Below are 17,253 nucleotides of genomic sequence, written 5' to 3'. Positions count from 1 at the left end.
TATTTTTCAATGACTTTCAATGAGTTTTATGTGAATTGTCAGGACCGACAATTCATTAACAGCCGTCACTAGCGCTAGTACTATAAATTACTTTTTTTTCCTTTAGAAACGTCATTTTGCTCTCAGACTGTAATAAACACGGGAAACATGCACTACTTTACAGGCATACTATAGACACCCCCAGGTGCGAAATTTAAAGGAATATTTCACTTTTATTGTTTCACTTTAAGCATTATTAAAATCACTGCTCCCGAAAAAACGTCTCGTTTTAAAACTTTTTTTTGCATTGATACATGTGCCCTGGGGCAGGACCTGGGTCCCCAAACACTTTTTATGACAATAACTTGCATATTAACCTTTAAAATTAGATTATAAAAATTACATTTTTGCCTGTTCGCATGTTCTGGATGCGAACTGATCAGGGGGGTGTTCGTCTCATCCCTAGTGATCACAGTTGAGGGTAGTCATGTAAAATCAATAAAATGCACACAGTGCTCTCTGTTTTAACTAAAAGAAAATTTTATTAAGGTAAAAAGATGTTACTCACAAACAAAGCACTGTATCCCCAGTGCTAGGATGCATAACGTGTGTCAAACTTCTCATCGAGACTAGGAAGGTGGCTCTAATAATGTCACGGAGTCCTCCTGCACGCATATCATCCTTGTGGGCGGCACTTCCTCAGCGATTATGGAGGCTTGTGAGTCAACGTCCTTTAATATGTACCACCTTGTGTAATTAGCATCCGGAGCCCAACCCCCATATCGTACATTGCCATAACCGCCATATTGTACATTTCCATAATGATGCTAATCACGCCTGAGAGGCATGATTAGCATCCGGGTGCCGCCTCCTCATTGTATGTGTTTCCATACATAGGAGATTATCTTTTACATCATCTTTGGCTCTCATACTATATGAACTGGGACTATTTAATTGTTTTTTTTTGTCAGATATTAACATAATGTATTTTTAGTGTTATGTTTTTTTGTTTTTAGTGCTGCACTATTTTCTATTTTATGTGCTTATTCAAGGATTTCTATATATTGCCCTTGAGTGTTCAGCTGCTTACGATAGGATTGTTATTTTGGTTTTGCGCTGACTGAACCCATCTGTTTACCAGTAAAAGGAAATTTCCTCAAGAAAACACTATGGACAGTACACTATGGGCAGTGCATAACATTGTGCTTCTAACCTTTAGTGTCGGTTCACACTGAGGCAGCACGACTTGCAGCGCGACTACCTGAGATGCCCTGGACACGACCGCTGCGGCGACTTGCAAAACGACTTCTCTATAGAAGTCAATGCAAGTCTCCTCAAGTTGCCCCCAAATTCGTACAGGAACCTTTTTCTAAATCGGAGCAACTTGTGTTGCTCCGATTAGAACAGTTCCATAGTGCAGAACTGGACGCAACTTGTCAGGTGGCTAAACAAAGTCTCAAGTTCCATAAAAGACATTGCGCTTCTCACATCACAACTACAAGGCCAACTGATCCTTTGATGTTCCTATACAAGCAACAACTTTATGATGGTTGGTATTTGCATCTCCCTAGGCATACTGCCTGGTGACAGATTGTCCAGACATTGAGCCTTTTTATTGAGAAACCAAGTATTGCACTCATAAGGGATACAGAATTCTGATATGTGTCCCTTTTTCCTTTGACGTGGAAAGGAATATTTTGGATAGTGGATGAAGAATATAACACTACCAGTAGTGTTTACAGCAATCATCTTTTAATTACATGGTTTGAATGTTTTTCTTTAACCTCTTGCCATAGTGGCAGGAATGGTGGTGCGGTGGCTTTAATATCCAGTCACTGCACATATGCGTCCACAATGGTCTGAGATTGTGTGTTTAGAACGTGTTCACTGTGTATTCCCACCACACTGATTCAGCTGTCACCAACAGCTCTCAGTCACGACTTCTAATCGAAACCCAGCAGGACAGGCTCCCAGTCATATGCTCATTGTGAAAGACAATTGCAGCGGTCACATGATAGAGAAGCCACGCAAACCTCCTGGGAATTAAAATACATTTAAAGGACTACCTTTAATGGCTCTTCAAGTGGGTAGCATCCTTACATTGATGAAGAGCTGCTCACCCTGAACTATTTTACATGTTCATACTGCTCCAATTGTACATGCATGTAACGCACTGTGCAGCAAACAAAACCTTATACTTTAAGCTTCTCATCCTGGTGAGACAATTATATTGCTCACTTTACAATATCAAGAAAATGTCTTACTTTGCCCTTAAAGGAATACATACAGTTTGGTTTAAGGCCTTGTTTACATGGATGCTTAAAGGAGTTTCTTGTCAAGGTCTTCTTAAGTTTCAGGGAAAAAGTGTTTCTTAAATTAAATAGTTTGGTGCCCATTCGTTTTCTCCAAAACTTTGCTTAACCTTGCCTGCATCAGTTTCAATGCTTCGCCTGATCCCGTACCCCTCTGGGAGCACATTGAAAAACTGATTGGAAAACCACCCGAAGGTCAAAGGGTGGTAAAGACAATGTAAAGAGTTTTTTTTTAGCATTTTATTCTTTTTTTTTTGGTCTGGAATCAAAATACAATGGAAACAAATATTTTTTTAGAGATTAAATATTCGATTTGATAATGTCTTGTCTTCTTTCCATCCAGTAAACTAAACCCTAGTCTCGTTTTCACATGGTCAGATAGTTCAGCTTTCAGCTATGCTCATATTTTATACATAGCTCACTTTAAGGTTTTAATCCAACAAAGGGAGCCTCAAAACAAGCCTCATTTGCTGTACTGTAACTTTACCTAACCCATAGTTTTGGGAAAGCTTTTTAATTTATTAAAAGGTAGTTCTACAATAAGTAGATATAAAACAACTATTTATCTATAAACTTTCAAAATGACAAGAACAGAACTTTCAAAATGTATATATATATATATATATATACACACATATATATATATATATATATATATATATATATATATATATATATATATAGTATCTCACAAAAGTGAGTGCACCCCTCACATTTTTGTAAATATTTTATTTTATCTTTTCATGTGACAACACTTTACACTGTAAAGTAGTGAGAGTACAACTTGTATAACTTAAAATAACTCAACACACAGCCGTTAATGTCTAAACCGCTGGCAACAAACTGAGTACATCCCTAAGTAAATAATCTCCAAATTGGGCCCAAAGTGTCAATATTTTGTGTGGCCAACATTATTTTCCAGCACTGCCTAAACCCTCTTGGGCATGGAGTTCACCAAAGCTCCACAGGATGTCACTGGAGTCCTCTTCCACTCCTCCATGACGACATCATGGAGCTGGTGGATGTTAGAGACCTTGCACTCCTCCATCTTGGGTTTGAGGATGCCCCACGGATGCTTAATAGGGTTTAGGTCTGGAGACATGCTTGGCTATCCATCACCTTTACCCTCAGCTTCTTTAGCAAGGCAGTGGTCATCTTGGAGGTGTGTTTGGGGTCATTATCATATTGGAATACTGCCCTGTGGCCCAGTCTCTGAAGGAGGGGATCAAGTTCTGCTTCAGTATGTCACAGTACATGTTGGCATTCATGGTTCCCTCAGTAAACTGTAGCTCCCCAATGCCGGAAGCACTCATGCAGCTCCAGACCATGACTTTCCACCACCATGCTTGACTGTAGGCAAGACACACTTGTATTTGTACTCCTCACCTGGTTGCCGCTACACATGCTTGACACCATCTGAATCATCAGACCAGAGATCATGGTTTTGGCAATCCATCTCCTTAGTCTGCTTATCTTCAGCAAACAGTTTGCAGGCTTTCTTGTGCATCATCTTTAGAAGAGGCTTCCTTTTGGGATGACAGCCATGCAGACCAACTTGATGCAGTGTGCAGTGTATGGTCTGAGCACTGACAAGCTGACCCTCTCACCCCTTCAACCTCAGCAATGCTGGCAGCACTCATACATCTATTTCCCAAAGACAACCTCTGGATATGACGCTGAGCACGTGCAATGAACTTATTTGGTTGACCATGGCGAGGCCTGTTGGGTGAGTTGAATGGAACCTGCCCCGTTAAAACGCTGTATGGTCTTGGCCACTGTGCTGCAGCTCAGTTTCAGGTTCTTGGCAGTCTTCCTATACCCTAGGCCATCTTTATGTAGAGCAACAATTCTTTTTTCAGATCCTCAGAGAGTTCTTTGCCATGAGGTGCCATGTTGAACTACCAGTGACCAGTATGAGAGAGTGAGAGTGATAAAGCCAAAGTTAATACATCTGCTTCCCATTCACACCTGAGACTTTGTAACATTAATGAGTCACATAACAGTAGGGAAGGAGAATAGCTAATTGGGCCCAATTTGGACATTTCCACTTAGTTGCCAGTGGTTTAGACATTAATGGTTGTGTGTGAGTTATTTTGAGGGGACAGCAAATTTACACTGTTATACAAGCTGTACACTCACTACTTTACATTGTAGCAAAGTGTAATTTCTTCAGTGTTGTCACATGAAAAGACATAATAAAATATTGTGAAATACTGTATGAATATATATGTTTATTTATTTACATAGCACTGTCAATTTACGCAGCGCTTTGCATATACATTGTATATTCACATCAGTCCCTACCCCTCAAGGAGCTTACAATCTAAGATCCCTAATTAATATTTATACATTCACGGGCCAATTTAGACAGGATCCAATTAACCTAACAGCATGCCTTTGGAGTGTGGAAGGAAACCAGAGTACCCAGAGGAAACCCACGCAGGCACAGGGAGAACGTGGAAACTCCAGACAGCTAGTGTCATGGTCGGTATTTGAGCCAGCGACTCTTTTGCTGCCAGGTGGAAGTACTAACCACTACACCACTGTTTCGAGAAACAGACAGGAGACATGTGACATTTAACAGGCAGCACTTGAAATCAATCAGTACGCTAATAATATTGTCTAGAAATCTTTTCAACTGAATTGAAGTCAGCAAGTTCACTGAATTTATCGTAATTTGACTTATTATGATCTGTTTGTACTGTCTAAGCCCTTCCTAAAGCATTTTTTTGCCTTGCTTCCTGCCATGGTACCTAACCACACCGGAAGTAAGGATGGATGTCTTAACCCACTCCCACTCTATGCAGCACTTAGAGAGAGAAACAGACAAAGCTGCAAACCCTAACAGATGGGACCAGTCAGTTCAGGCTGCCAGAGCCTGGAAAGTGTTAAGCTGGACATAGATGGTTTGTGATTCGACCCATGTATGCATTGATCAACTTAGGTAAAACCAGCCTGTCAGGTTTTTCACGTACTTAATACCTTGAGCTATATCCTCTACCAATAATCACTGGGAATTCTTTTTTCTCATACAACACAATAACCCAATGAGAGGGATTCCCCCAGCAACACTGACTCACAGGAAAAATAATCAGACCGTTTATGGCCGGCTTTAGCCATTATGTAAGACTGCTTTAAAGCTTTGAAAACAACCTTTTACTACATAACACTTCTGGTGTTCATGACCAGCATAAAAATCTCCCTTTTACTTTAAGAGACTGCTAATTTATTAATTGCATTTACTATACTTTTATTATAACTTAAATACAAATTAATACTGACATTTATTGGATAATAATTAAAATAAAGCTATAGTTTATGCAAGTGATGTAAAAATGGTACATTTATATCTATTCCACAGCTCCAGTGGAAATGCATCGAATCAGTCTGATATCTTTTACAGTTATAATGAAATTACCAAGCTTTACAAATCACATCACTCTCTAAATTGCTCATACTCTATTGTGCTATTTGTTAAAGATACTTACTTTTCTGGTACAATTTTTTTATTGAAACATAGGAGAAGTAAGAATAACTGTAATGATCCGGCGCAGGGGATATAAGCAGTAAGCATAACATGGAAAGGTATTTAGTAAAAAGAACTGTCGAACATCAACAACCCTCCGGCCAAGGTCGGGGTCAACTTAAGGTGACTGAGCTAAATTGCTCAGGGGTTGAGGTGTGGAGTAGTCCACAAAATTTTCAGAAAAACAAAACTTGGATTGGGGTCATATGAGCAAGCAAAAAACAAAAATTAGAAAATAAAATAATAATAAAAAAAAGGAGGGACAGATGGCAAAGAAGGGACACAAGAGATGAGAAGGAAAGGAAAGGGAGGTGCAGAATAGGTAGAAAAGAGGTTGAAAAGAGGTTCTGCCAGGTCGGGGGGGGGGGGGGAAGAGGAGGTCAGTTATCCTAGGCTGGTTGGGTGCAAAGTAAGAAGAGTGTAGGACCACCACGGGCCCCCATACAAAGATACTTACTTTTCAGTGACTTTCTTTTCTTTTATTCTCTATTAAAGATAGAAATACTTTTGTTATAATTCATTATTTTTTAATTCTTACAACAAAAAAATGTTAGCCGAGCATGTGAATATATGAATGTTATCTTGTTAATCATTTAACCCCTTCAGCCCTGGAAGAATTTACCCTCTTAATGACCAGGGCATTTTTTGCATCACGGCACTGCTTTGTTTTAACTGACAATTGTGCGGTCATGCAACACTGTACAGAAACAAAATTGATGTCCTTTATTTCCTACAAATAGAGCTTTCTTTTGATGGTATTTGATCACCTCTGCAATTTTTATTTTTTGCTCTATAAGCAAAAAATGACTGACAATTTTGAAAAAAAACAAACAATATTTTTCACTTTTTGCTATAAGATGTTTTCTTCTACATATTTTTGTTAAAAAAAAATCGCAATAAGCGTATATTAATTGGTTTACGCAAGTTATCACGTCTACAAAATAGGGGATATAGTTATGGCATTTTTATTATTCATTTATTTTTACTAGTAATGGCGGTGATCGGTGATTTTTACCTGTGACATTGCAGCAGACAGAGCGTACACTTTTGACACTTTTTTGGGACTGGTGACACTATTACAGCGATCAGAGCAAAAAATAGCCACTGATCACTGCATAAATGGCACTGGCAGGGAAAGGGTTAACACTAGGGGGCGATTAAGGGATTAAGTTCTTCCTAGGGAGGTGTTTCTAACTGTGGGGGCAGTGTACTGACAGGGAGTACAGAGAGATCGCTGTTGGTGATCACTAGGAACAGACAATCTCTCTCTACTCCCTGTTTGTTTACATTGACAGATCCCCGTTCAGGCTCTCTGTGTAGTGATCATGCCATGTGACTGCGGCGGCTGGTCGGCAAGAGGTTAAAGGGATTTTAAATGATTGAGTTTTGGCTGTTTATAATGTGCAAATGCATTACAATATTATTGCTGATTAGAAAGACTAATGTGGCAGTGCACTAAAATAATATTATAAAGCTATAAAATGGTCAGCATTTTTCTGCTGGGATTCAAGAACTTGCCTTGTTTGCATGTAAGCACCATTATGCAGGATCATGCATAAGTCTGATTAGCTTTTGTTCAGCAAAAAAAAAAAAAATGTCTTATATAAATAGTATGTGACTGATAAAAAGAAGGCAGGTGTGCATTTTATTGATTAAATAAGTCACTATGCTACACTATTTTTTGAAAGGCTATTTACATCCACAATTGATACATCAGTTTTATTGCTTACTGGCAAGCAAAATCATAATCTCTTGATATTTTTAATTATCATCACTAATATGGCCTTGTAGGATCAGGCAGAAGCAAAGATCTGTAGAAAAAAAGCTCCTTTTGGAGAAATAAGAATCAGTTGTTGGCACAAAACCACCAGTATCTACACAAATCTGGAATATCCATAAACATATTATACATTAATTATAAGTATTACTACACAAATCTGAAATATCCATAAACATATTATACATTAATTATAAGTATTACATTGAAAGCGATTTAAATATCAGTTCCAATTATATCTATTAAAAATATGTGATTGCAAAAGTGTGTTACTCTCTTTTTGAGAGTATATATATATATATATATTTTCAAACTAATTAGAAAGCCACTCAATGAAAACTACATGTTATAGATAAGAGCTTTAGTAATAACACTCATGTATAAATATGTAATAGTGGAATATTCCTCATTGAAACTGAAGGGGATTGATATTTTTCAACAATTTGCTGTTCAGTATTAGCATTAAAAATTGATGGCGACTGTAGTTACCCTTAGCACTGGATAATATAAAACAGTGTATACATTACTCATTAGTCAAAAAATGCCATGTTTTCAATAAAAAAATGATATTACTTTTTTTTCCCGTAACCGACCTAAGTTAATGCAGGTAAGAGTTAAAAATTAAGCTCACCTTTTGTAAAATGTTACATGTCACACCTGTATTTGGGGTATAAAATTTAACATGCTACTGTGCAGCAGCCAACTTACACCCCCCCCCCCCACTTCCCCCAAGACAGCAGACAGGGGTTCCTCTCCCTGCATTCACTATAACATGTTAAAAATAGCATAGCTGTGCAGGGCATAGCTGTGCCATTCATTCACAGTAATCTTTGAATAAATAAACTACAATTCCCATCTTCCATCTCTACAGATGGCTTGTAGTTTTCAATAAACTACGAAAGTGCTGATGAGCGCCCATGTAGTTCATTGACTCTTCCTGCACTTCATTAACTGTCTGCATGTATAAGTGATACAGCCAGACCACTACACTGAGTGTCTGCAGGACCCTTTTAACTGCAAAAACATGTGCACTAGGGATGAGCTTCGTGTTCGAGTCGAACGTACGTTCGACTCGAACATTGGCTGTTCGTCCGTTCGGCGAAATCCGAACTCTTGGTCCGTTCGCGTCAAAATTCGTGTGGCGCTCACGGCCCACAATGCACTGCGATGGCGCAGTGCATTGCTGGCTCATGATTGGCCAAGCATGCACTGTGCCCCCCGCATGCTTGGCCAATCGCAGCGCCAGCAGCGAGGAGAGCCATGATTGGCCACAGGCAGGATGCCTGTGGCCAATCATAGCTCAGGCTGTGTAGTGCACGCCCCACACTATATAAGGCCGCCATTGAGGCGGCCTCGTGTAGTGTTTTGGCATCTGAAGCAGTGGGTGTTCTGTGTACCTTCAACACAGTACACACCGATCGTTTTTGGCTGATTTCCTATCTTGCTCTTGTGTAGTGGTTATTGTCTGTGCCCTGACCGCAGTATACACCACTATATTCACCTCACCTATATAGCTAGTGATCTATCTTTAATAATAGAGCTTGCAGTCAGTAGTGTACCGCTATAATCCACCTACATAGCTCTTCTCTATTTGAGCCCACTTGCCATCTGCAGGAGTTATTGGAAGTTGTGTGTGCCTCCAGCACAGCACAGTATACATCTGTATATACCCCTTTATCTCTGCTGTTTTCTGGTTATTGTCTGCGTGCCCTGACCGCAGTATACAACGCGATATTCACCTCAGCCTAAGACCCAATTTTTCTGCCCCTGTTTAACAGGGGCGTTTAAGTACAATTTTTGATGCAATGCTTTGCAGCAGGGCTAATTCCAGCAAAAAAACTAGAGTATATGGAAGAGGTTGCAGTGTGGTGGCACCAGCAGCAGTGCCTAAGGCCAAATTTTTCTGCCCCTGTTTAACAGGGACATGTAATTACAATTCTTGATATAATATTTCACAGGAGGGCCCCTTCCTGTGCCCACCCAGAGTAACGGTGAGGACTTATAGTGTTGTGGCACCAGCACCACAACCACCAAAGGTCAATTTTTCTACCACTGTTCAACAATGGCATGTAATTACAATTCTTGATATAATCGTTCACAGCAGGGCGCTCCAGCGCCCACCAAGAGTCACTTTGAGGGCTTACAATGTTGTGGCAAAACCAACACCTTGTTCCGCCATTTCTGCAGAGCATATAGGGCAGGCCCCTACTTTCAAACATCCAACTTACAAACATCTCCTACTTGCAAACGCAAGGAGACAGCAGCAAGTGAGATGAAAAAAGATGGACGACAAAACAAATTATACATGGGTGATAACCCTTCCCTATGTTTTCCAAAAAGCTTAAAAATAGTTTTTTTGACTGGAGCTACACTTTAAAAATGTACCAGTTGAAAATTACAAACAGATTCAACTTAACACAACAAACCTACACAGTCCCTGTCTTGCCTGTATACTGCTGTTCTGAGTATATAGGGCCTGGGGGCCACACGCATTTCCTTTTTTTAATATGGGTACAGGGTTCCCCTTAATATGCGTACAAGACCCAAATAGGCTGGTAATGGGCAGGGAGGGCTACCCATGCCATTTTTCTGAATGATTTTCAACCATATTGCAGGAACCAGATATAACATTAAAACCGCAAGCAGTTTTAAATGGTGTTATTTCCGTTTAATGTCATTTTGTGCAGGGACTGTTCTAAACACGGGAAACACGTGGCACTTCACAGGCATACTACAGACACCCCCCAGGCACCATATTTAAAGGAATATTTCACTTTTTTTTTTCACTTTCATTGTCAGTAAAATCAGTGCTCCCGCCAAAACGGCCATTTTTAAAAACATTTTAGGCATTGACCCATGTCCCCTGGGGCAGGAGGCAGGTCCCCAAACCCTTTTTAGGACAGTATCTTGCATATTAGCCGTTAAAATTAGCACTTTCCATTTCGAACGTTCGAGTCCCATAGACTTCAATGGGGTTCTAACGTTCGTAACGAACGTGGGGTCCGTTCGAAAGTTCTGGTACGAACCGAACCGGGGGGTGTTCGGCTCATCCCTAATGTGCACTTATCTTTTTATTTATTTATTTATTTTTTAAAGATGAATTTGGCATTTAAATGCCTATTTTTAGAGCATTTATTTTTCATATCTTTTTTATTATTCACTTGAAAAAATTCCTCCCTCTGTGCACATCATAGCCACTTCCTCTAGAATTGTTTAATTACTTTCAGGGCTGGCCAAGCTCCTCCACCCCTTCCTTTACCTCCCTATCTAAAATTTTATAAAGCTGTAAGGGGAGGAGTGAAGAGAAATACTCTAGAGTGACAGATTTTGAGTTTACTGAGGCTGTTAACATCACATCCAAGATGGGGTGCAAAGGATTAGTCTTTGGAGGTGTACACAAGGGGCACCTTTTCAGGTAGATAATACAAATGAAATATGTGAAATATAATTTTATAGGAATAAGAATAATCTTATAGGAAGTTTTTTTTTTTAAATAAATGGTCTGAAAACAGGGTCTCTTTAGGTGTTTTATCTTTGTTCTGGGAGGCCAGTGTTTAATGCTTCTCATACACAAGCACAGTTATGTTATGTGGGCATTAGTAATATTTTCATCTGACAGTACAAACTGGCTCTGTCATTTTTCTGGATGTACCCACAGTGTGTTGTGTTTGGTATGCATTATTCAATATAGCAAAACTAGTGTGGCTTGACATATATGATATTGCTGCCTATATGTAAACATACTTAATAAAAAAAATGTTTAACCACTTCCCAACTGGCGCACGCTGATGTACATCGGCAGAATGGCACGGGCAGGCATACTGGCATACAGGTACATCCAGTTTTAAATGCCGCCCTGCCAGTGCGAGCGCGCCGCCGGCAGCATGCTCACGTGTCGGTCGGGACCCCGTGAGTCCGGTTGCGGGTCCCACAGACTCAATCGCCGCAAGCATACCCGCAATCGTCTCATGGGGTGGCCGAACGAGGAGATGCCGTTGTAAACAGCATCTCCCCGTTCTGCCTAGCAACAAGTGATGCTAGGCACACCCCTAGGAACACTTAACCGCTACACTGCCACCCACTGGTTAACCCCTTCACTGCCAGTGTCATTTAAAAAAAAAAATGTTAACAAAAATGCCATAAAACTATCCCCTATTTTGTAAATGCTATAACTTTTGCGCGAACCAATCAATAATTGCTTATTGCGATTTGTTTACCAAAAATATGTAGAAGAATACATATCGGCCTAAACTGAGGGAAATTTTTTTTGTTTTATATATTTTTGGGAGATATTTATTATAACAAAAAGTAAAAAATAATGTGTTTTTTTCAAAATCCTCACTCTATTTTTGTTTATAGCGCAAAAAATAAAAAAAAGCAGGGGTGATCAAATACCACCAAAAGAAAGCTCTATTTGTGAGGAAAAAATGACGTCAATTTTGTTTGGGAGCCACGTCGCACAACCACGCAATTGTCAGTTAAAAAGCTGCAGTGCCGAATTGCAAAAAGTGGTCTGGTCTTAAGCCAGCAAAATGGTCAGGGGCTTAAGTGGTTAAATACATTTGCAAATAGTATGAAAGGAACCTATATCAACTGCTTGATTCAGCTTCCCCATTTGTCTATTGGACAGGTGCCAGACAGAACAGGAAAAAAAGGAAACATCTTCCTGGTTCCTATTTAATTAAAATACATCAAACAGAACAGGAAGTGAGTGGAAATCACCCCTCCTGGGACAAAAGCAGCATTGAAAACTATATATTACTATAAAAATGCTATAAAAACTATATTAGGGAGAATTTCAGTCACTTCCTGTCCAGGTTACACATATTCATCTGGATAGGAGGGAATGAAAATTCTCCTTTATGGGATCACAGACAGCAGTTACAATCTGGCACACAAATCTCACCGAGGTCGTGGAGAGAACCTGACATTAATTATATCACGCTCCAATCTTTTCAAATCGAAATAAATGTTTTGGCTGGAGTTCTGCCCTTGGGTATTTTTTTAAGCATCACCAACAAAACATATTTTTTTGCACAGATTATATATATTTTTGTTAAACATGAAGAATAATTGCCCCTTTTTAAGAGATGTTAAGTAACCTACATATATTAAATAGTGGTAAATAAGAACACAAATCAGTCATGCTATATCCGTGCATAGCTATATATATATCAAATATGGATAACAATGGCAATATTACAATATAGTAATAATAGATGGATCATTCAAAACGTACATAAAGCTTCACATAATTCCTTATTGTGTGTCAAATTCTCACCTGCTGAACAATATCCAAATGTTCTTGAGAGCTACTGAAATTTTTCCCGATTTCAAATATACAAAATGTTTCCTGCTGACATGCATCGACCCAGTTCTGGTATTCTGTGGTCTGAGGTATTCGATCCATAAAGATTCGGAATGCTTCCCATACTGCTTCTTGACAGACTGTAATTGGAAAATATATTTATTGCAAAGAGAGAATTTTACATTTTGTTTGACTGTGCCTTTTCTGGAAATGCATGTATTGTCAATGTTCATTTTATATATTATCTTAATCATTCATTTGAAGTACATTTATGCTGCTAATTTTGTAGTTTTACAATTTTCTAAAGTACTTGTTTGGCCACGTGTTGTGATTTAATGTATTGTTTATTGCTAGCATTTTGAAACAGCTTGTTGTATAATCTGAAATGTAGCTGTAGAATGTTAGTTTGTTATTATAATTTAGATACAAATACATAATGCATCCGAAAACATGAAAGCTCTAACCTACAAAAACATTGTTTCATTCTGTGTAAAAAGGAATAAACCAGAAAATTCACAGCATTCTCTAATAAGTCCTATGGCACTGGTAGAATTCAATGGATTGAACAGGGAAAGCATGGGAATCATCAGTGCAGTCCAATGTAACTGCATCCATGTTTTAAGTTACATGAATCCTTTAGCCAGGAGTGACCTATTAAAATGGCGGTGCATAGACTTTTCCGTTTATAACTGTCAAAAACATTTGGTTGATGTTGCCTCTCTAAAAATGGGTCATGGATTTTACTGCTAAAAAAAACATCCTACAATGAGCTAAACTTTTAGCCTATCCTGCTCCAAATTCTACCCTCTATTTTTATTTTATTGTATTTTCTGTAACTTAGCACATTTGATTTATTTATGCAGTATATTGCCATGGATGAATAACTAAATCAAAATGAATAAATGTTTTAGTAGCATGCGGTTTTGTCATTGACATCATTTACCGCTAACATAAATACAGAGACTTGTGTCTCACGTGGCTGGTTTGCTTCTTTGACCTCTGATGCAACTTACCAACCCTTTTAGGCAGTCATGCATACCATCATGCAATCCAGAAGTGAATTAGCTGTGCTGCATTGAAGAGAGAAAATAGTTGCAGACATGCCACCTGGAACACTCTATGACTCAACCATAATCTAAAATATTTGACAGCTTAAAATCTATATTCCATTTCAATTGGAGCCTTCAGCTCAAAACCATGGAGAATAACAAATGAATGTTATGTATCCCAGTTCTTCAGTATGAGCAGATCCTGGGTGTTTTTTTTGCTCGAGCCCTGGGTAGAATTATGCCAGACCTTTTGGGATCCACGTGGTTGGTTAAGAAAATGAAGACTGAAAACATGAATACACTGTTATGTTATTTTATGAATACTTTGTTTGTCTCTAGTGCTAGATGTTAAGGGTAAAGTAAGGCTGTTCTACAGGATCCCATTTTCATTTACATGTCCTTCTTCTCAATGATCAGATCATTGTTACTCTAATTAAGGTCCCCTGTACTTGTCTACATTGATAACTTGGAGTTCATACAGCACATGAAGATTATCTTTGAATAGAATAGTTGCATTTTTTATTGCTGCCAAGCTGCATAAAAAGCTAAGTTCCAGGAGCACAACTAACTGCACAATGATTTTATGTTGACCTGCTATGTGATCTGAACATTTCTGCCAAAATATAGCCAGTTCCTGAACTTCTCTGCAAGGTACACTCAGCTAAGCAAAGCATTATCTTTATAAATATATGCACTAAATATGTTTAGATTTATATGTGGTGTTGTTTAGGGTGTCCTGTTTAATATTTCTTGTTTTACAAGCAATAGGTTCCTCTGACTCAGGCTGCTGGGTACAGATAATGTCTTTGAATCATTGCCAACTCTCTGAATGATTTACTGGCTTATTGTCTGGTGGTCTAAATCTGATATCCCATACAAAATTTCAATGTGTCACTTCATGTTGACATTTTAGGTGACATTGGCCCTTTCAGCACACAGCTAGTCCAGTGCTACCTAACAACCAGGGATATGAGAAAAAGGATAAGGACTGGGATTGCGTTGTGCTACTGCATTCAACACATGAATGGACTGAACACATGTATACACTGTATAAAACATCCAAGCTGACTTGAATTAATAAGACATGTTGTTGCTCGGCTTGAAATCCAGCAACTGCTAATAATATAGCCCATGCTTAAATTATGCAAATGTTGACACCCCCCCTCCCCCACTTGGCTCTTTAAGATACCACCTCTCCTTTGGTTTTATTTTTTATGTTAATTTATTCCTCAGGGTCACTCCTCAGGGGTGTACTTCTTGTAATATTTTAACTACTGAACCACTGTAACTGACAAGAACATTTTCATGACATGCAATGGGTGTCAAGCATGTAATAACATTCCAGATTACAGAGGTGAAACTCTTTGTCAGGTGGAGTGTTACAGTGTGTGGTTTGAGATCCAGTCATGCTGCATAGGAATTATTAATATTTTATCATTTTAGTACTTTCTTTAAATTAAGGATAATTCGCCACTTCAAGACTCTCTTTTTTTCATCCTTGATGTTAAACAAGAACACTATTTAACTGTTTGAGATATAATCTGGCTTGGCAGTGGTAGTTTTATCCAGGAATCTGCAAGTGTATGATTTTAAAATTAATTCATCTGACCTTCTTTAGCTAAGAGGTACATTACATTAATTCAGATAATTTATCTACCATTTTGTAAAAGCCTGCAAATACAGCTTCTGAGAACAAATTTTGGCATTGGCCTACTGGGAATTCTTTTTTTGTATGTACAAGATTTTGGGAAAAAACATGTAAATATAATGAATAATCTAAGCCAAATGCAAAAAAGACAATGGAGGTGATTTACTAAAACTGGATCACTCAGAATCTGGTGCAGCTGTGCATTGTAGCCAATCAGCTTCTAACTTCAGCTTGTACAATTAAGCTGTGGCAATAAAAGCTGGAACCTGATTGGTTTCCATGCACAGCTGCACCAGATTTTCCATGCTCCAGTTTCTCCCTAGTTATCAAGTATTAGGTATGGTATAAAGTTATTCCCGATACATGAAACATCTAGCTAAGCAGGCAGTTTATTTTATTGTATAGCTGTTTATCATTGGCCAAGTAAAGACAATTTTAGGAAACTACATTTAGTGGGAAATGTATGAGGGGGTTGGCAGAAGGCGAGCTTTATAGATTAGTCTTAACTTTTGAGCAATTGGAAGTCAGTGGAAGTACTATCAAAGAGGAGCAATGCCTTACAAGTGAGACTAGAGATGAACGAATCAAGCAGCAGAGTTCATAATGGTTTGGTGCTTTCTGTCTTTTGGAGGTTTAAGTGGAGATGTTACAAATGACAAACCAGGATATGAGAACATTCAATAGCAATTATGCATAGATATCAGACATGTTTTAAGGCAGAGACAACAGAAAATATTGAATGAACACTAGGTTTGAATGTGTAAATGCAATCAAATAGAATGCCAAATGACTCATCATGGGGAGCTAGGATTGTTGCGGTGTTATCAACGGTCATTTCCATTTCAGTCAGGGAATTAGATTATGACTGTGGTAAAATTACAAGTTCTGGCCGATCCATGTTAAAGTGGTTGCAAACCCTTAAATATACCCAGTGAAGTGAACAGCCTCAGATTATGCTCATCAAGAAGGCAATGGGGTATAGCCTGTGTGTCTGAACATTATATACAGATAATGCAGTATCTGAGCATGAGCAAAAAAGACTATAACAAGTTCATAGTGCAGCACTGGATGCAGCCAGTGTTGAGGAGCTATAAGTGAACTCTGTGGACAAATGGGGAAAGAAGACACAGGGCCTCTAAGTGCAGTATGTATGGAAGCAGTTTAATCATAAGAAGTCAGCTACTCAGAGGAAAGCTTTAAAACAGCTCATTGTATGACATGGTTGTCCCACTCTATAGAACCCAGAGTGCTGTCCCGCTGTGCCTGCATCTCTGAATATCCAGCTGGTTGCTTGTACAGGTGGCATCCAGCACTGGCACATCAGTCCGGGCAGAGGAGAACGCTGGAGGCTCTGGGATGATGTCACTTCCGGATGCGGAGAGGAGGAGGCAGCTTCACATTTGAAGAATGCATGCTCCTTCAGGCCATTAGGGGTATGGCTTGAGCGTGGTATATGTGTACTGGGATTTGTAAGTCCACGCCCAGGCACACAAGTCACTAAAGGGGCACTCTAACCAATGTGTCAAGTATACAAGGTGCGGGTCTACATTGCTATATTATCAGCCATGTCATACAATGCGCTGTTTGTAAGCTTTCCTGTGAATATCTGACCTCTTATGATTGAACTGGTTCAATACTTACTGCACTTAAAGGT

At 38.9% G+C, this 17,253-nt stretch overlaps 1 protein-coding gene across 2 annotated transcripts in view; it reads right to left on the bottom strand.

The window, feature by feature from the left end:
• IMPG1 (interphotoreceptor matrix proteoglycan 1) overlaps nucleotides 1-17,253 on the bottom strand; it is a 376,955-nt gene that overhangs the window by 267,238 nt on the left and 92,464 nt on the right. For both annotated transcript variants that reach the window (XM_077487351.1, XM_077487352.1), the window contains exons 3-4: nucleotides 12,876-13,042; nucleotides 6,275-6,303 (exon numbers count right to left, since the gene is read on the bottom strand). In XM_077487351.1, the coding sequence (XP_077343477.1) occupies nucleotides 6,275-6,303; nucleotides 12,876-13,042 (196 nt within the window). The remainder of the gene's footprint in view (nucleotides 1-6,274; nucleotides 6,304-12,875; nucleotides 13,043-17,253) is intronic.

The sequence above is a fragment of the Lithobates pipiens genome, unplaced genomic scaffold, assembly GCF_037356315.1.
Source record: "Lithobates pipiens isolate NorthernLeopardFrog02 unplaced genomic scaffold, aLitPip1_a1.2 Scaffold_18, whole genome shotgun sequence".
Lineage (NCBI taxonomy): Eukaryota > Metazoa > Chordata > Amphibia > Anura > Ranidae > Lithobates > Lithobates pipiens.
The sequence above is the reverse complement of the archived record's forward strand: the minus strand, read 5'-3'. Positions and strand labels throughout refer to the sequence as shown.